The sequence below is a fragment of the Antechinus flavipes genome, chromosome 2, assembly GCF_016432865.1.
Source record: "Antechinus flavipes isolate AdamAnt ecotype Samford, QLD, Australia chromosome 2, AdamAnt_v2, whole genome shotgun sequence".
Taxonomy (NCBI): Eukaryota; Metazoa; Chordata; class Mammalia; order Dasyuromorphia; family Dasyuridae; genus Antechinus; species Antechinus flavipes.
The window spans coordinates 292292928-292314369 of NC_067399.1; the positions used below are offsets into that span (position 1 = coordinate 292292928).

General features: G+C 33.9%; 1 protein-coding gene across 1 annotated transcript in view; it reads right to left on the reverse strand.

Moving 5' to 3' along the window:
- Positions 1-21442, reverse strand: part of LOC127546648 (cation channel sperm-associated auxiliary subunit beta-like) — a 161285-nt gene that overhangs the window by 71657 nt on the left and 68186 nt on the right. The window contains 1 exon segment of the mRNA XM_051973660.1: positions 20602-20637. Coding sequence (XP_051829620.1) covers positions 20602-20637 — 36 coding nt within the window.

The window sequence follows — 21442 nt, forward strand, 5'->3', positions numbered from 1 at the left end:
AAAAAAACTACTGAATTAATAAATAAAACTAAAAGTTGGTTCTATGAAAAAACTAACAAAATAAATAAAATAATAGGCAAATTTGATTAGAAAAAGGTGTGATGACAGCGCTAGCACCCAGGACACCCCAGAATCAGCCAGAGTCAGGATAAGCAAAAGTCCTTAATCTTTATTCTTGGTCCCCAGATGCAGGATTGAACAGGATGAAAGCAGAATCTTCGCAACTGCCTTCTCCCTCATCTACCACCAAGAGTATGCCCCTTCCTCATCTTACCCCACCCCCTAGTCCCTCCTACAATCCTCTATACACCAATCATTGAGCCAGTATGAATAGTGGAAAAGACCATTTTCCAAGCATATTCACATAGAGTATTGTCCAATCAGTAATTAGCCTGAAGTGCTCAGCAGTCCCTACCTCAGTGCATCAACCCAATAGTTTCCAAAAGGAAAGAGCAAAGTCAAATTGTTAGTTTTAAAAATGAAAAGGGAGAACTTGCCACTAATGAAGAGGAAATTGGGGCAATAAATTAGGAATTACTTTGCCCACCTTCATGCCAATAAATTTGATAACTTACATGAAATGGATGAATACCTTAAAAAATGTAGCTTGCCCAAATTAATAGAGGAAGAAGTAAATTGGTTAAACATTCCTGTTTTAGAAAAAGAAATAGAACAAGCTATTAATCAACTCCCTAAGGAAAAAAAAATCCATTTGGTATTGGCTAAGAAATAGATTAGTTGATCAGTGGAATAGATTAGGTTTAAAAGACAAAATAGTCAATCACTTTAATAATCTAGTGTTTGACAAACCCAAAGACCCCAACTTTTGGGATAAGAATTGACTGTTTGACAAAAACTGCTGGGAATATTGGAAATTCGTATGGCCGAAACTAGGCATTGACTCACACTTGACACCATATACCAAATTAAGGTTGAAATGTGTTCATGGCCTACGCATAAAGAATGAGATTATAAATAAATTAGAAGAACATAGGATAGGTTACCTCTCAGACCTGTGGAAGAGGAAGGAATTTGTGACCAAAGAACTAGAGATCATTATTGATCACAAAATACAAAATTTTGGTTATATCAAATTGCAAAGTTTTTGTACAAACAAAACTAATGCAGACAAGATTAGAAGAGAAGTAATAAACTGGGAAAACATTTTTGCAGTCAAAGATTCTGATAAAGGCCTCATTTCCAAAATATATAGAGAATTGACTCTAATTTATAAGAAATCAAGACATTCTCCAATTGATAAATGGTCAAAGCATATAAATAGACAATTCTCAGTTGAAGAAATTGAAACTATTTCTAGCATATGAAAAGATGCTCCAAGTCATTATTAATCAGAGAAATGCAAATTAATACAACTCTGAGATACCACTACACACCTGTCGTATCGGCTAGAATGCAGAATGTCGGAGAGAATGTGGGAAAACTGGGATACTGATACATTGTGGGTGGAATTGTGAATGCATCCAGCCATTCTGGAGAGCTATTTGGAACTATGCTCAAAAAGTTATCAAACTGTGCATACCCTTTGATCCAGCAGTGTTACTACTGGGCTTATATCCCAAAGAGATCTTCAAGTAGGGAAAGGGACCTGTATGTGCAAGAATGTTTGTGGCAGCCCTGTTTGTAGTGGCCAGAAATTGGAAACAGAATGGATATCCCTCAATTGGAGAATGGCTGAGTAAATTGTGGTATATGAATGTTATAGAATATTATTGTTCTGTAAGAAATGACCGGCAAGATAATTTCAGAAAGGCCTGGAGAGACTTACATGAACTGATGCTAAGTGAAGTGAGCAGGACCAGGAGATCATTATGTACTGCAACAACAATATTATATGATGATCAATTCTGATGGATGTGGCCCTCTTCAATAAAGATGAGATGAAACAAATCAGTTCCAATAGAATAGTAATGAATTGAACCAGCTACATAGAATTCCCAATCCCTCTATTTTTGTACACCTGCATTTTTGATTTCCTTCACAGGTTAATTGTACCCTATTTCAAAGTCCTATTCTTCTTGTGCAGCAAAATAACTGTATGGACATGTATACATATAATGTATTTAACATATACTTTAACATATTTAACATGTATTGGTCTACCAGTAATCAGGAGGAGGGGGTAGGGGTAAGGAGGGGGAAAATTGGAACAAAAGGTTTTACAGCTGTCAATGCTGAAAAATTACTCATACATATATCTTGTAAATAAAAAGCTATAATTTAAAAAAAAGAAAAGAAAAAAATTCCCAGCATCAGATGGCTTTACATGTGAATTCTACCAAACATTTAAAGAACAATTAACTCCAATGCTATATAAACTATTTGAAAAAATAGGGATTAAAGGAGTTCTACCAAATTCCTTTTATGACACACACACGTTACTGATACCTAAATTAGGTAGAACAAAAACAGGGAAAGAAAATTATAGACCAATTTCCTTAATGAGTATTAATGCAAAAATCTTAAAGCAAATATTAACAAAATGATTACAGGAAATCATCCCCAGGATAATACACCATGTTCAAGTAGGATTTATACCAGGAATGCAGGGCTGGTTCAATATTAGGAAAACTATCAATATAATTGACCATATTAATAACCAAATTAACAAAAAGCACATGATCATCTCAATAGATGCAGAAAAAGCATTTGATAAAATCCAACATCTATTCCTATTAAAAACACTTGAGAGTATAGGAATAAATGGACTTTTCCTTTAAATAATCAGTAGCATCTATTTAAAACCATCAGTAAGCATCATAAGTAATGGGGACAAACTGCAACCATTTCCAATATGATCAGGAGTGAAACAAGGTTGCCCACTATCATCATTACTATTCAATATTGTATTAGAAATCCTAGCTTTGGCAACAAGAGTTGAGAAAGAGATTAAAGGAATTAAAGTAGTCAATGAGGAAACCAAATTATGACTCTTTGCAGATGATGTGATGGTATACTTAGAGAACCCCAGAGATTCTGCTAAAAAGTTCTTAGAAATAATCCACATCTTTAGCAAAGTTGCAGGATACAAAATAAACCCATATAAGTCATCAGCATTCTTATATATCACTAACAAAATCCAACAGTCACAGTTAAAAAGAGAAATTCCATTTAAAGTAACTACTTATAGTATAAAATACTTAGCAATCTATCTGCCAAGGGAAAATCAAACTTTATGAGCAAAACTACAAAACACTTTCCACATAAATTAAGTCTGAGCTAACCAATTGGAAAAATATTAAATGCTCTTGGATAGGGTGAGCAAATATAATAAAGATGATAATACTACCTAATCTACTTATTTAGCGCTATACCAACCAGATTCCCAAAAAACTATTTTAATGACCTAGAAAAAAAATAACAACAAAGTTCATATGGAAAAACAGAAAGTCAAGAATTTCAAGGGAATTAATGGAAAAAAAAATCAAATGAAGGTGGTCTACCTGTACTAGATCTAAAATTATATTATAAACCAGCAGTTACCAAAACCATCTGGTATTGGCTAAGAAGTAGATTAGTTGATCAGTGGAATAGGTTAGGTTCACAAGACAAAATAGTCAATAACTATAGCAATTTAGTATTTGACAAACCCAAAGATCCCAACTTTTGGGATAAGAATCCATTATTTGACAAAAACTGCTGGGAAAACTGGAAATTAATATGGTAGAAATTAGGCATTGACCCACACGTAACGCCATACACCAAGATAAGGTCAAAATGGGTCCATGATTTAGGAATAAAGAACAAGATTATAAATAAATTAGAGGAACATAGGATAGTTTACTTCTCATATTTTTGAGGAGGAAGGAATTTGTGACCAAAGATGAACTAGAGATCATTATTGATCACAAAAAAGAAAATTTTTATTATATCAAGTTAAAAAGCTTTTGTACAAACAAAAGTAATGCAGACAAGATTAGAAGGGAAGCAATAAACTGGGATAACATCTTTACCATTAAAAGTTCTGATAAAAGCCTCATTTCCAAAATATATAGAGAATTGACTCTAATTTTTAAGAAATCAAGCCATTTTCCAATTAATAAATGGTCAAAGGATATGAACAGACAATTTTCAGATGATAAAATTGAAACTATTTCTACTCATATGAAAGGGTGTTCCAAATCACTATTGATCAAAGAAATGCAAATTAAGGCAACTCTGAGATACCACTACATACCTGTCAGATTGGCTAAGATGACAGGAAAAGATGAATGTTGGAGGGGATGCAGGAAAACTGGGATATGGATGGATTGTTGATGGAGCTATGAATGGATCCAGCCATTCTGGAGAGCAATTTGGAACTGTACTCAAAAAGTTATCAAACTGGTCTTGTATACTTTTTCTGTATTTAATTTATACTCTAATATATTTAACATGTATTAGTCATCCTGCCATATAGGGGAGGGGTTGGAGGGAAGGAGGGGAAAAATTGGAACAAAAGGTTTGGCAATTGTCAATGCTGTAAAATTACCCATGCATATAATTTGTAAATAAAAAGCTATTAAAGCTAAACAAAAAAGAAAAAAAAAAGTTAACAAACTGTGCATACCCTTTGATCCAGTAATGTTACTACTGGGCTTATATCCCAAAGAGATATTAAAGAAGGGAAAGGGACCTGTATGTGCAAAAATGTTTGTGACAGCCTTTTTTGTAGTAGCTAGTAACTGGAAATTAAGTGGATGGATGCCCATCAATTGAAGAATGGCTGGGTAAATTGTAGTATGTGAATATTATGGAATATTATTGTTCAGTAAGAAATGACCAGCAGGATGAATACAGAGAGGCTTGGAGAGAACTTACATGAACTGATGCTAAGTGATATGAGCAGAACCAGGTGATCATTATACATTTCAACAATACTATATGAGGATAAAATCTAATGGAAGTGGATATCTTTGCCAATGAGAAAATCCAATTCAGTTCCAATTAATCAATGATGAACAGGACCAGCTACACCCAGAGAAAGAACACTGGGAAATGAATGTGGACTGCTTGCATTTTTGTATTTCTTCCCAGGGTATTTTTACGTTTCTAAATCAGATTTTTCTTGTGCAACAAGAAAACTCTACAAACATGTACACATATATTGTATTTAAGATATGCATTAACATGTTTAACATGTATGAGACTGCCTGCCATCTAGGGGAGGGAGTGGAGGGAAGGAAGGGAAAAGTTGGAACAGAAATGATTGCAAGGGACAATGTTGAAAAATTATCCATGCATATGTTCTATCAATAAAAAATTATAATAAAAAATAAAAATTAAAAAGAAAGATGGAGGGAAATGGGGAAGTAAATGAGAATGATGCAAAAAAAAATGAAAAAAGGAGTCAATAATTTGCAAAAACACTTGAAAAAATTGAATTAGCCAAATGGACAAGGAAATACAAGATCCACTGGAAAAAAAACAACTGCATAAGAAAACAATTGGAAGGAAGTTCTAAAACTAACTGAAGAAAATAACACCTTAAAAGTTAAAATTGGGCAAGTGGAAGCTAATGGCTCTACGAGACATCAAGAATCAAATAAATTGAAAAGAATGGGGGGAATGGAATAAAATATAAAATACCCAATTTGAAAAACAATTAATTTGGAATATAGATCCAGGAAAGACAATTATCAGAATCATTGAACTACCTGAAAGCCATACATAAAAGGTGGACTTGAACAATACTTTCCAGAAATTATCAGGAAAACTGATTTAATGTCCTGGAACTAGAGGGCAAAATAGGCTTTGAGAGACTTCACTGATCACCTTAAGAAAGAGAACCCCAACACTGATACATTGTTGGTGAAATTGTGAACACATCCAGCCATTCTGGAGAGCAATTTGGAACTATGCTCAAAAAGTTATCAAAAAATAAAAAGAGGGCACAAATGTGAGTTGGCTATGATGAGATGGTACACAAAAAGAAATAGATGGATGCACCAGAAAAAGAGAGAAGAAATAGAATGGGATATATTTCATATAAAAGAGATGTGTAAGGGAGAGCTGTAAAAGTGGAGAAGAAAATTGGAGGAGGGTGTCAGGAAACACTTAAACCTCATTCTCATTGAAATTGGCTCAAAATGGGAACATCAATCAGTTGGATATAGAAATAAACATTACTTTTACTTTACTGGTAGTAGGAAGGAAAGGGGGAAGAAAGTATATAAAAGAAATGAAAGTCCAGTGGAGGTGGTAGTCGGAAGCAAAACATTGGTAGGAGTAACAAAGTAAAAAGAGAGAAAAGATAAACAGAGGAAAATTAGGAAAATCCACAAATACATAGTAATGATATTTGTGAATGGGAATTAGATCAGATCACTGATAAAACAGAAATTGGTAGCAAAGTAGATTTAAAAACAGAATCCTACAATACATTGTTTATGAGAAACGTGTGTATATACACACACACACACACACACACACACAGTATTATGCTTTAGCAGAAGTTTATATGTTTATTTTTTAGCTTTATATTTAGTTGCTTTATTCATATTGTTGACATGTCTTTAGCCCACAATCCACTGAATCTAAGATCATTTCTGTACATTCATCATTTAGCCATATCTTTCCCACCTTGAACTTGTGAAATTGATTTCATCCCAAATGTTGGTCTTTACATTTATTCTGTTACATTTAATCTTATTAGATTTGGCCCATTTGGCTTGATGAGATCTTAGAATCTTGATACTGATAGTTAATATTTTAACTCTCCCTCCTAAAATCATAAAGCTCTGCCTTCATCTAAGTCATTGATAAACAATGTCAAATGCCATTGGGTCAAGAATAGATTTCTACCTCTTTCCCTTTATAAATGGTAGCTCCATTTTCTTCTGGAGCTAGACCAGGGAAGGTTGATATTCTTTATTTTCCTATTATCTATTTTCATCTGTCCTTTCTCCCAATCTGTCCTTTCTACCAGGGAAAGACCTCTTCCTTACCCCCATTGAATGTATCCATACATTGGTTGCTCTACTAGACTCCTCCCTGCAAAGTTGCTACCAGTCCAGAAATGACTGTGAGCCTGCAAAGGATCTTAAGACATGGGGTATATTTTCAAAACACAGGCTATATCTTCTCCAAGCTTAAGAAACTTTCCAAACATTCAGTTCAATGTCATATATTAAGTATTATGTGATTTTAGCTTAATTCTGATTATAGTTTTTTGTGCTTTTAGCTGCTAATAAAAAGGGGTTGGAGGATGTAAGGCATGAAAAGTGGAGGAACTGGATAGAAATAATTTATTTCTAAGAGCTTGCAATTTCTGGGCTGATTCTCTCAGTCTTAGATCCCACGATGATTTCCTCTTGCATTTGTCTTGAATATTCTCTTCAATCTTTTGTTTGAAAGTCAAAATTTCTATTTACCTCTGCTCTTTTCATCAAGAAGGCTTGAAAGTTCTCTATTTAATTAAATATCCTGATTCAAGCAGGAGAGAGAAGAAATTACTATCTTAAAACATATAGTTCATATTAATGTTGGTTGATATGTTAGAAAGAAAAGAGAAGATAGTTATATTCATAAGTGGACAGTATATATATATATATATATATATATATATATATATATATATATATATATATATATATATACAATGAGGATATATCAACATATTGAAGAAAATCCAGTTTAAATTGCAAGAGGCTAATTCTTTGAAAACTTCTACTAAGTTACCATATATGATTATTAGAAAAATGTTGGGATAGATTTGAAATAATAATCAAACTATTTTCATTGATCCTAATAAAAGTCGTATAACACTTTTTCATTTATTGAAGCTATTTCAGTCAAACACCAGTGCAATGCTGGGGAGAAAAATAGTGGTTTTTAAGTTCTATGATAAAATGATATTTCAAGATCAAATGATGCATGTTATTAACAAAATCTCACTAGTTAACTGTAGAAGCCTATAAACATGAAATAGAATTTGCTAAATATGAAATGAAAATCACAGAAATATTAGACGCTGCAATGAAAAAAAAACAAGCTTTAAAACTGCTGAACTTTTAAAGAAAGAATGAAAGAAATCATGAAATTATTGTTTAAAAGATGAAATCAGGAAGCTTGAAGAAAATGATCAGACTAAAGAAATGTGGAGGGGTTTTTTTGGTTGTTTTGTTTTTGCTGTGACAACTGAGGCTAAGTTAATTGCCTAGGGTCACACATCTAGAAAGTTTTAAATGTCTGAGGCCAGATTTGAATTTAGGTCCTCCTGACTCCAGGGCTAATGCTCTATGTTCTGTGCCACCTACCTGCCCCAAGATATGTTCTTTTTTTTTTTTTTTTAAGTCTCACAAGGGCTTAGTAGGTAAGCTGCTGAAAATAAAGTGGATTTTGTGAAATGGAATAAATGCTCATATTTCTTAAAGGTACTTCTGTTACTACTATTATCTTTTACACAATTTAAATTTAAAACTGCATATGTAATTATAAGATGCATTTTCCAGGCATTTATTAATCAATTGAAGGCATTTTTATGACTTCAAGCACAACTTCTGGTTTTGGGGGAGGGGGGTTCTGATTGTGGTTACTTTTTAAAAATTACATTGCATATAAAACTTGCTAACTTTTGTGAAAAAATTTTTATTGTATGGCATAACTTTTATACTAGTATTATAGAATGTAAAATTAGGATTTTAAAAAATGGTAACATGTTACCTCTTACTGCTTCCAGTCAGTTCAAGTCTATTTTGTATGTACTATGGAGAGGTCACTCAGAGAAATGAATCCTCTATGTGAAGCCCATGAACTGAGAATATTGAAAGCCATAAAGTCATACTGTGCCAGTAGCTTTCAGAAGTATAAAGTATATTGAAAATGTAAACCTCATAGTTCCAAGTACACTTCGGAAAATGTCTATTCTTGGCATACATTGTTAAAAGTTTACTGTTTCTCACCTTGTAGGTTTGAAGGTAATCTTTGTGTTCTGTTTAATGGATTAAAGATTAGCCAATGAAACATTACATGAGTCTCTTCAAACAATTATCAATATGTTCATTACCACTTAGAGAAGAAGGGTTACAAATGTGATTTCTTTGATATTCAGAACTCTCTGGATAGAAAACTTTTGCCAATGCAGGTAGACATCCTTTTTACAATGTATAGTCTGAGTTACTTCACAGTCAGTGTGTAGCTGAGATTAGAATTGAACTGAGATCTTCTTGGCTGAGCACAACTCTATCCTCAATGGGATGCTGACTATTATTTACATAGGCATACATAAGAAGGCTGGAGAACATGTTTCTATGTTTAAATACACTTGCAAATAAATATTTGGAAATGAAATAAATCTTGATGATTTTAACAAAATGGTACACCAGACAACAAAGAAATAACAATACTAAGCATATATGCACCAAATGGTACAGAATCCAAATTCTTAAAAGTTCAAAGAGGTAAAGAATTATAATAATAAATTATAAATCTTACCAAAAATAAATAAGAAATTAAGGAGATAAAATTTTAGAAAACTGAGATATATTAGACTTCTAGGGAAACTTGAATGGGAATATAAAAGAATATATGCATTTTTTTTCTCAGTGCTACATGGCATCTACACAAAAATAATCATGTGTTAAGGCATAAAAAACCTCACAAGCAAAAGCAGAAAAGCAGAAGTATTAAATACATCATTTCAGCTCAAAATGAAATAAGAATTACATTCAATAAAAGATCATGGAAACATAGATTAAAAATTCATTTGAACTAAATAACTTAATTCTAAAGAATGAATTGAGTCAAAGAACAAATCACAGGAAAAATAATTTAATAAGAGAGAATGACAACAATGAGGGAAAAAAACCCCCAAATGTATAAGTTGTAGCAAAAGCAATACTTAAAGGAAAATTTAACTCTATAAAAGCTTATATAAATAAAATAGAAAAAGAGTAGATCAATGAACTAGACATGCAACTAAAAAAAAAATAGAAAAAGAATAAATTAATATCACTAGCTAAAAACCAAATTGAAGTTCCTGAAAATCAAATAAGAGATATAAAATTGAAAGTATGAAATCCATTTAACTAATAAATAAAAGAACTTGTTGTGAAAAAATAAAAGATAAACTATGGGTTAATTTGATTTTTTTTTTAAGAAAAAAGTGTCCAAAAGAAAAGGATGAATTCACCACTGATGAAGATAAAATTAAAATAATAAGTAGGAGCTATTTTGCTCAATTAAATGGCAGTAAATCTGGCAATCTGAATGAAATGGATAAATATTTACAAAAATATAAATTGTCTACATCTGCAGAAAAGGAAGTAGAGTACTTAAAAAATTCTGAGAAAATGAAAATAAGAAAGCCATCAATATGTGTCCTCAGGAAAAAAATCACCAGGGCCAGGTGAATTCGCATTGAAATTCTACCAAACATTTAAAGAATAATTAATTCCAATATTATATAAAATATTTGGATATACAAAATTCATTTTATACCACAAATATGTTGCTAATACCTAAATCAGGAAGAGAAAAAGCAGAGAAAGAATTTGATAGGCCAACTTCATTAATGAACACTGATGCAAAATTTCAAACAAAATACTAGCAAGTACAACAATAAACTGAAAAAGAAAAAAAAGATCTAGTAGTATGATTAGGAGGAATATGGAATTAGTTCAATATTAAGAAAATTATCAGCATAACTAACTACATCAAAAAGAAAACCAACAAAAATCATATAATTATCTTAATAGATGCAGAAAAAAAACTTTTGAAAAATACAAGTCTAATTCCTATTTAAAAAAAAAAAACCCTCGATTATTGATTTTGTGGGGCAGAGCCAAGATGGCCAAGAAGGCACATTCAACTTTCTAAGCTCTTCTCATTCCCCTCATAACCAATTATTTAATTCAGCCTTCACTGCTTAATAGCTCTTCACTGCTTAAATTCATGAAGATTAGAAGCACTACAATTTATCAGCCGAAGTCAATCTGGAAGATCACCAGGAAATGTTTGTCCTGAGGGACCAGGAACAGACTAGAGTAGGCAATGAGAGTCTAGCATCCTGAGCAGATTAGAGGCAGGGGTGGGCTGGGGGGGAGGGGGTGATCTCTGTGGCTAGAAAAATTATAGAGACGACTCTGCTATAGGCTAACTGCTCTGCCTTGACTACAAAGCAGTAAACTGACAGAGAAATAAAGCCTAAAACAGAGGATACTCTAAAAAATGCCAGAACCTAATGAGATCTGGCTGTAAACACTCAAACCCGAAGTGACTCAGGCAGGCTATAATGCAGCCCTGCAGCCACATCCTGCAGTTCCAGGCTTTTGTGGGGGCAGTGACAAATCTGCCCCATAGAGGGGCACAGCCTGGGCAGCCTCTAATCTGCACAGTGGAGGGCTCGGGCCAAGATGGCGGAGAGGAGGCACACAATTGTGTAACCTCTGCGTTTTTCTCTCACTATCGATTTCATTTCATGCCTCTGAATTAATGCTCGACTGAAAAAAAAAAAAACATACAATTAGTTACCAAGAGAAAGCATCCTTGAGACTCGTCAAGAAAGGTCTGTTTTTGCGCGAGGGCGGGGTCGGTTATTAGATCGGAAGTAGACTGTGGGCAGCAGCGGCAGCGAGAGCATGGAAGGCGGCTCAGAGCCGAGCAGAGCGAAGAGGGGATGGGGTGTGATCACAGCCGTCTCTGCGGGGAGAGCTTTGCTACAGGATTAGATACTTTGCTCCAGCAGCAAGTCAGCAGCCCAGCAGAGAAGCTAAAAACAGCGAGGGTGAAGAATACAACCCCAAACAGCTGGAGTCACTTGGGACCTGGCCACCCCGCCCCCACAGTGACTCAGCACGCTCTCGGATCTCAGAGCGCAGGCGCAGCACAGTAGGGCCAGTGCCTCACTGCTGTCCCCTCCTCCCCCCAAAGAAAGCAGCCTCCATTCAAGGGTTTTTTTTTCCTTCTGTTTCTTTGATAGTTTGTCTTTGATTATTAGACAGAATGAGCAAGAAACTGAAAAAGACTTTAACACTTGACAGCTTCTATACAGATAAAGAGCAGACTCCAAATCCTGAGGAGACTAAAAACAGACAGTCCCCAGGTGAATCCCCAAAGGAGGAGATCATCTGTTCCTCAGCACAGATGAACCTCATAGAAGTAATTAAAAAGGCTCTCACAAGGGAGCTAGAAGAAAAATGGGAAAAGGAGAGGGAGGCTTGGCAAAAGGAGAAGGAAGCTTGGAAAAAGGAGAGGGAGGCTTGGCAAAAGAGCCTGGAGAAGTCAGTTAAAGAGAGAGTGGATAAAGAAGTAAAATCCTTGAAAAATAGGATTGGTGAACTGGAAAACAAAATTGGCGAAATGGAAAAAAATTCCACAGAACAAAAGAACTCAATTGGACAATTAGAAAAAGATCTTAAAAAAGTGAGTGAAGAAAATACTTCACTGAAAATCAGGGTCGAACAAATGGAATTGAATGACTCGAGGAGACAAGAAGAATCAGTCAAGCAAATCCAAAAAAATCAAACAATGGAAAAGAATGTGAAATACCTTCTGGGGAAGACAACAGACCTGGAAAACAAATCCAGGAGAGACAACCTGACAATCATCGGACTCCCAGAAAAGTATGATGAAAAAAAGAGCCTGGACACTATTTTCCAAGAAATTATCAAAGAGAACTGCCCAGAAGTCATAGAAACAGAGGGTAAAATAGACATTGAAAGAATTCATTGATCCCCTACTGAAAGGGATCCTAAAATCAAAACACCAAGGAATATAGTGGCCAAATGCCAGAACCCTCAGACGAAGGAAAAAATACTGCAAGCAGCTAGAAAAACCCAATTCAAGTATCGAGGAGCCACAATAAGGATTACCCAGGATCTGGCAGCATCCACATTAAAGGATCGAAGGGCCTGGAATATGATATTCCGAAAGGCTAAGGAACTTGGGATGCAACCAAAAATAACTTACCCAGCGAGAATGAGCATCTTCTTCCAGGGAAGAAGATGGACATTCAACGAAATAAGCGAATTTCACCTATTTTTGATGAAAAAGCCAGAACTTAACAAAAAAATTGATCTACAAGTACAGAACTCAAGAGAAATCTAAAAAGGTAAAGATTAATCTTGAGAATTATATTTCTGATATAAAGATGTATAAAGAATACATGTATACCTTGTTCTAGAAACTAGATATGGAAAGGACATTGTACCAGAAAAAGGGGAAAGTGGGGGTACTACACTTCATGAAGAGGCAAAGAAAACCTATTATATCTGAGAGAAAGAATGGAGAGGGATGAATATAGTGAGTATTTTACTGCTTTCAGAATTGGCTTTAAGAGAAAAATTTTAGACATATTCAATCTATGGTGAAACTTCTCCCACCTCATTGAAAAGTGAGAAGGGAAAAGTGAAAAGGGAAGGAATAAGCTAAGTGGAAGGGAATACAGTAACTGGGAGGGAAAGGGGTAAGATAGGGGGAGGAACTCTAAGGAGGGGGGAAGGATACTAAAAAGGGAAGGCTGTGAGAAGCAAGTGGTGCTCACAAGCTTAATATTGGGAAGGGGGGTAAGGGGGTAAGAAGGGAGAAAAGCATAAACAGGGGTTAATAAGATGGCAAGTAATACAGAATTGGTCATTTTAACCATAAATGTGAACGGGGTAAACTCCTCCATAAAGAGGAAGCGGTTAGCAGAATGGATTAAAAGCCAGAACCCTACAATATGTTGTTTACAGGAAACACACCTGAAGCAGGGAGATACATGCAGGTTAAAGGTAAAAGGTTGGAGCAAAATCTACTATGCTTCAGGTGAAGTCAAAAAAGCGGGGGTAGCCATCCTGATCTCAGATTAAGCTAAAGCAAAAATTGATCTAATCAAAAGAGATAAGGAAGGGCATTATATCTTGCTAAAGGGTAGAATGAATAATGAAGCAGTATCTATATTAAACATATATGCACCAAGTGGTGTAGCTTCTAAATTCTTAAAAGAGAAATTAAGAGAGCTGCAAGAAGAAATAGACAGCAAAACAATAATAGTGGGAGATCTCAACCTTGCACTCTCAGAATTAGATAAATCAAACCACAAAATAAATAAGAAAGAAGTCAAAGAGATAAATAGAATACTAGAAAAATTAGATATGATAGATCTCTGGAGAAAATGTAATGGGGGCAGAAAGGAGTACACCTTCTTTTCAGCAGTTCATGGAACTTATACAAAAATTGACCATATATTAGGACATAAAAACCTCAAACTCAAATGCAGTAAGGCAGAAATAGTGAATGCATCCTTTTCAGACCACGATGCATTGAAAATTACATTCAATAAAAAGCCACGGGAAAGTAGACCAAAAAATAATTGGAAACTAAATAATTTCATACTAAAGAATGATTGGGTGAAACAGCAAATTATAGACATAATTAATAACTTCATCCAAGAAAATGATAATAATGAGACATCATACCAAAATGTATGGGATGCAGCCAAAGCGGTAATAAGGGGAAATCTCATATCTCTAGAGGCCTATTTGTATAAAATAGAGAAAGAGAAGGTCAATGAATTGGGCTTGCAACTAAAAATGCTAGAAAAGGAACAAATTAAAAACCCCCAGTCAAACACTAAACTTGAAATTCTAAAAATAAAAAGAGAGATCAATAAAATTGAAAGTAAAAAAACTATTGAATTAATTAATAAAACTAAGAGTTGGTTCTATGAAAAAACCAGCAAAATAGACAAACCCTTAGTAAATCTGATTAAAAAAAGGAAAGAGGAAAATCAAATTGTTAGTCTTAAAAATGAAAAGGGAGAACTCACCACTAACGAAGAGGAAATTAGAGCAATAATTAGGAGTTACTTTGCCCAACTTTATGCCAATAAATTTGACAACTTAAATGAAATAAAAGAATACCTCCAAAAATATAGCTTGCCTAAACTAACAGAGGAAGAAGTAAATATCCTAAACACTCCCATCTCAGAAAAAGAAATAGAACAAACTATCAATCAACTCCCTAAGAAAAAATCCCCAGGACCAGATGGATTTACATCTGAATTCTATCAAACATTTAAAGATCAATTAACTCCAATGCTAAATAAACTATTTGAAAAAGTAGGGATTGAAGGAGTCCTACCAAACTCCTTTTATGACACAGATATGGTACTGATACCTAAACCAGGTAGGCTGAAAACAGAGAAAGAAAATTATAGACCAATCTCCCTAATGAATATTGATGCTAAAATCTTAAATAAAATATTAGCAAAAAGATTACAGAAAATTATCCCCAGGATAATACACTATGACCAAGTAGGATTTATACCAGGAATGCAGGGCTGGTTCAATATTAGGAAAACTATTAACATAATTGACTATATCAATAACCAAACAAACAAAAACCATATGATCATCTCAATAGATGCAGAAAAAGCATTTGATAAAATCCAAAAGCCATTCCTAATAAAAACACTTGAGAGCATAGGAATAAATGGACTTTTCCTTAAAATAGTCAGGAGCATATATTTAAAACCTTCAGTAAGCATCATATGCAATGGGGAAAAACTGGAACCTTTCCCAGTAAGATCTGGAGTGAAGCAAGGTTGCCCACTATCACCATTATTATTCAATATTGTATTAGAAACACTAGCCTCTGCAATAAGAGTCGAGAAAGAGATTAAAGGAATTAGAGTAGGCAATGAGGAAACCAAACTATCACTCTTTGCAGATGATATGATGGTATACCTAGAGAACCTCAGAGTTTCTACTAAAAAGTTATTAGAAATAATTCATAATTTTAGCAAAGTAGCAGGATACAAAATAAATCCCCATAAATCCTTAGCATTTTTATACACCACCAACAAAATCCAAGAGCAAGAGATACAAAGAGAAATTCCATTCAAAATAACTATTGATAGCATAAAATATTTGGGAATCTACCTACCAAAGGACAGTCAGGAATTATTTGAGCAAAATTACAAAAAAGTTTCCACACAAATAAAGTCAGACTTAAATAATTGGAAAAATATTAAGTGCTCTTGGATAGGCCGAGCGAATATAATAAAGATGACAATACTCCCTAAACTAATCTATTTATTTAGTGCTATACCAATCAGACTTCCAAGAAAATATTTTAATGATTTAGAAAAAATAACAACAAAATTCATATGGAACAATAAAAAGTCGAGAATCTCAAGAGAATTAATGAAAAAAAAATCAAATGAAGGTGGTCTAGCTGTACCTGATCTAAAACTATATTATAAAGCAGCAGTCACCAAAACCATTTGGTATTGGCTAAGAAATAGATTAGTTGATCAGTGGAAAAGGTTAGGTTCACAAGACAGAATAGTCAACTATAGCAATCTAGTGTTTGACAAACCCAAAGATTCTAACTTTTGGGATAAGATTTCATTATTTGATAAAAACTGCTGGGATAACTGGAAATTAGTATGGCAGAAATTAGGCAAGGAACCACACTTAACACCATATACCAAGATAAGATCAAAATGGGTCCGTGACCTAGGCATAAAGAATGAGATTATAAATAAATTAGAGGAACATAGGATAGTTTATCTCTCAGACTTGTGGAGGAGAAAGAAATTTGTGACCAAAGATGAACTAGAGACCATTACTGATCCCAAAATAGAAAATTTTGATTATATCAAATTAAAAAGCCTTTGTACAAACAGAACGAATGCAAACAAGATTAGTAGGGAAGCAACAAACTGGGAAAACATCTTTACAATTAAAGGTTCTGATAAAGGCCTCATTTCCAAAATATATAGAGAACTGACTCAAATTTATAAAAAATCAAGCCATTCCCCAATTGATAAATGGTCAAAGGATATGAACAGACAATTTTCAGATGAAGAAATTGAAACTATTACCACTCACATGAAAGGGTGTTCCAAATCACTTTTGATCAGAGAAATGCAAATTAAGACAACTCTGAGATATCACTACACACCTGTCAGATTGGCTAAGATGACAGGAAAAAATAATGATGAATGTTGGAGGGGATGCGGGAAAACGGGGACACTGATGCATTGTTGGTGGAGTTGTGAACGAATCCAACCATTCTGGAGAGCAATCTGGAATTATGCCCAAAAAGTTATCAAACTGTGCATACCCTTTGATCCAGCAGTGTTTCTATTGGGCTTATACCCCAAAGAGATACTAAAAAAGGGAAGGGGACCTGTATGTGCCAAAATGTTTGTAGCAGCCCTGTTTGTAGTGGCTAGAAACTGGAAAATGATTGGATGCCCATCAATTGGAGAATGGCTGGATAAATTGTGGTATATGAATGTTATGGAATATTATTGCTCTGTAAGGAATGACCAGCAGGATGAATACAAAGAGGCTTGGAGAGACCTACATGGACTGATGCTAAGTGAGATGAGCAGAACCAGGAGATCATTATACACTTCGACAACGATATTGTATGAGGATGTATTCTGATGGAAGTGGATTTCTCTGACAAAGAGACTTAACTGAGTTTCATTGGAGAAATGATGGACAGAAACAGCTACACCCAAAGAAGGAATACTGGGAAATGAATGTGAACTATTTGCATTTTTGATTTTCTTCCCGAGTTATTTTTACCTTCTGAATCCAATTCTCCCTGTGCAGCAGGAGAACTGTTCGGTTCTGCAAATATGTATTGTATCTAGGATATACTGCAACATATTTAACATATATAGGACTGCTTGCCATCTTGGGGGAGGGGAGGAGGAGGGAAGGGAAAAAACGAAACATAAGTGATTGCAAGGTATAATGTCGTGTAAAAATTATCCTGGCATGGATTCTGTCAATACAAAGTTATTATTAAATAAAATAAAATTTAAAAAAAAAATAAAAAAATAAAAGTTATCAAGCTATGCATACCCTTTGATCCAGCAGTGTTTCTACTGGACTTGTATCTTAAAGAGTAATAAAGGAGGGAAAGTACCCACATGTGCAAAAATGTTCATAGTAGCTCTTTATTATAGTGGAAAGAAACTGGAAAGTGAGTCAATGTTCATCAATTGGAGAATGGCTGAACAAGTTATAGCATGTGAATGTTATGAATATTATTATTCTTTAAGAAGTGATCAGCAGAATGATTTCAGAGAGGCCTGGAGAGACTTACATGAAATGATACTAAGTGAAATGAGCAGAATTAGGAGATCATTGTATATGACAATAGCAAGATATGATGATCAGTTCTGATGAGCACGGCTCTCTCGTCAACAATGAGGTGACTCAGACCACAACCAATAATTTTGTGATGAAGAAAGCCATCTGGACCCAGAGAGAGGACAATGGAAAATGAATGTAGACACAACATAGTATTTTCATTTTTTTTTGTTGTGTTTTCTTGTATTTTGGTTTCTTTCTCATTTTTTTTCTTTTGTATCTGATTGTTCTTGTGTAGCATGCTATTTGTGGAAATATGTATAGAGCAATTGCACATGTTTAACATATATTGAATTTCTTGCTGACTGGGGAAAGGAGGGGGAAAAAGGGAGGAAATTAGAATACAGGGTTTTGTAGGGATGAATGTCAAATATTATTCATGTACATATTTCAAAAATAAAAAGCTATACTTAAAAATAAATTTAAAAAAAGATTTTGCAACAAGTATAGCAAAAAAAAAATTCTCGAAGCAAGATTGCCAGAGTAGATCACATAACTGTATAATCAGACCAATCAGAAGGAAGACATACTTAGGAAGGCCATTTGCCTTCCTTTTGTGTTTTTTACAGAAATAGTGACATCATTGACCTGTCCTTCATTAATAAATGATATTATATTGGGGAAAAGATTGAAGCATGGATATTCATTATCATCATTATCAATATTGTGCTAGAAATGCCAGCCATAAGAGAAGAAAAATAAATTAAAGGAATTATTCAACAAGGTAACAAAATTATCACTTTATGTATATGATATTATGATATACTTGTAAAACTCTAGAAAATCAATTTTTAAAATAGTTGACATAATTAACAGCTTCAGTAAGTTAAAAGATATAGAATAAACCCACATGAATCATTAGCATTTCTATATATTATCAACAAAATCCATCAGGAAGAGATGCAAAGAGAAATTCCATTTAAAATAACTGTAGATGATATAAAATGCAATTAAGTAGTGTACTATATAAAATCCTAAGTCTGGAGTCAGAAAGACTTATCTTCCTGAGTACATATTTGGCCTCAAGACACTTTTAATGATCTTGGTAAGTCATTTACCTCTTCTTGTCTCAGTTTGTTCACATGTAAATTTAATTAGAAAAGGAAATGGAATAGCATTCTAATATCTTTGCCAAGAAAACCTTAAATGGAGTCACAAAAAGGGCAGGAAGTAAATAAGAACAACAAAGACAATATAAAATATTTGGTGGTTTATATACCAAGATAAATTCAGGAACTGTTGTGAACACAATTATGACTTTTCACACAAATAAAATCAGATCTAAATTAATAGAAAAATATTAGTTGCTCACGGGTAATTTGGGTCAGTATAATAAAATGACAAGTCTACCAAAATTAATTTCCTTATTTAGTGCCACATCAATTAAAACTACCAAGACTATTTCTTTGTAGAAATAGAAAAAAATCATAATAAAATTCATGTGGAAGAACAAGAAGATCAAGAATATCAAGAGAATAAATAGGGAAAAAAGTGAAAGAAGGTAGCCTAGTAATACCGGATCTGAAACTATATTATAAAACGGTAATCATTAAAACACTGCTATTATCAATTGATCTTCCCAACATACTGTTATTGTTATTTAATAACTTTTCAGTCATGTCACAATTTTTGATTGTGATTTTTTCATTGGATGGTTATTCAATTTTTGTTTTGGGTGGTTTTTTGATAAATATACTTGAGTGGTTTGCTATTTCCTTTCATCTTGTAGGACTCTTTAGTAAACAAAGGCTCCCCACAGTTTATCAAAGCAAGATTATATTTTAATTCCCTTTATAATTTGGTCATAGTTTATCCAACTGGTGTTTCAGAGCCACTATAGCCTGATTGTATGTTTTTCCAGTGTTTTCTAAGTTTTTATTCTATATTTATAAATCTTATAGCTAGAATGCTGTTATCAATTGATCTTCCCAACATGCCTATTGTTTAGTCACTGATAACTCCATTTAAGGGGCTTTTTTTTTATTTGCAAAAATACTGAAGCAATTTGCCATTTTCTTCTCCAACTCATTTTACAGATGAAAAAACTGAGACAAGCAGAAGTACTTGCCCAGGATCACACAGCTAATAAATGTTTTGAGGCCAGATTTGCACTCTGGAAGATGAGTTCACCTGACTCTAAGCCTAGTATACTGACTACTGCACCACACAGCTGTGTTCTAACATATCTACTAACAATCTAAATCCTACCAAAAATTTAAGACCCACATCAGTGTCCACATTTCCACAGAACTTTTCCCATTGTAGTCTGAAATTACTGATCTCTTTCCTTTCAGACTGTCTACACTTATCATCTCTTCCAGACATCATGAAATTGGATTGATGCATTTTTGAAAAACTTTAATTATAGAATGTTATTGCAATGGGTGTGATTCTAATCTATTATCTCTATTCATATTATTATATGTATTTAAAATACTCATTTTTAGCACCCAGGTTTCCTTCTTGAAATTCTACAATCCCCCACCACATTAGTTTATGTTCTTACCCTTTCAAAACCACAAAAGTTTGCTCTTGAAAACTTCTGGAAGGAAAAAAAGAGATAACATAATTATTTCTCCAAATGATAAAGTTTAACAAGAAGTGGGCAATCAAGGAGATAGGGGCTTAATCTATCTCAAAATGAGGCTTATCAGGCACTGGAATTAATTTCTAGAATAACTCCTCTATCCTATTTTGCTAATCTCTTTCATTCTGACTAACTCTGTGAGAACCTACTAAGAAAATTATTAAAATGGTACCTTGGCAAGTAGATCTCCAGGCATTTTTTCCTCTCAACTCTTCTTTCTTCCCACTACTCAACATTGTTCCTACTCCCTTTTAATCACTGCAGACACTTAAATTTTTCTGACTCCTATCCTGTTTTCTGTACCCTGAAATTAATGTTTCCTTTCACTTTCATAGAGCTTACTTTCCCCGAACAAGAGAAGTGTTCATGCACATTTGTGAGTCATAATTGAATGAGAGCGATAATAGGCTCTCAGAATTTCAATCATCATCTGATTCAAACATACATGAATGAGAATCCTTTCTAGAGTAGTGATAGTGGTCGGTCATCTGTACTCCAGAGGAAATCCTCCAGCGACAGACAACCAATCCAATATTCTCCAAGGAAGCTCTTTGGAAGATTCTAATTCTTAGGAATTACATCAATTCTTTGGAAAATCAGGTAAAAAATCCCCCCCCACCCACCCACCTTATGCTCTCCCTTCTCCTTAATCGCTACTGCTCTTATTCTCTCTTTTGGGACTATGCAAAACAAGTTCATTTCTCATTCTATGTAATAGCCTTTCAAATATTTGACTCTAGAGATCTTGTTTACTCCGACT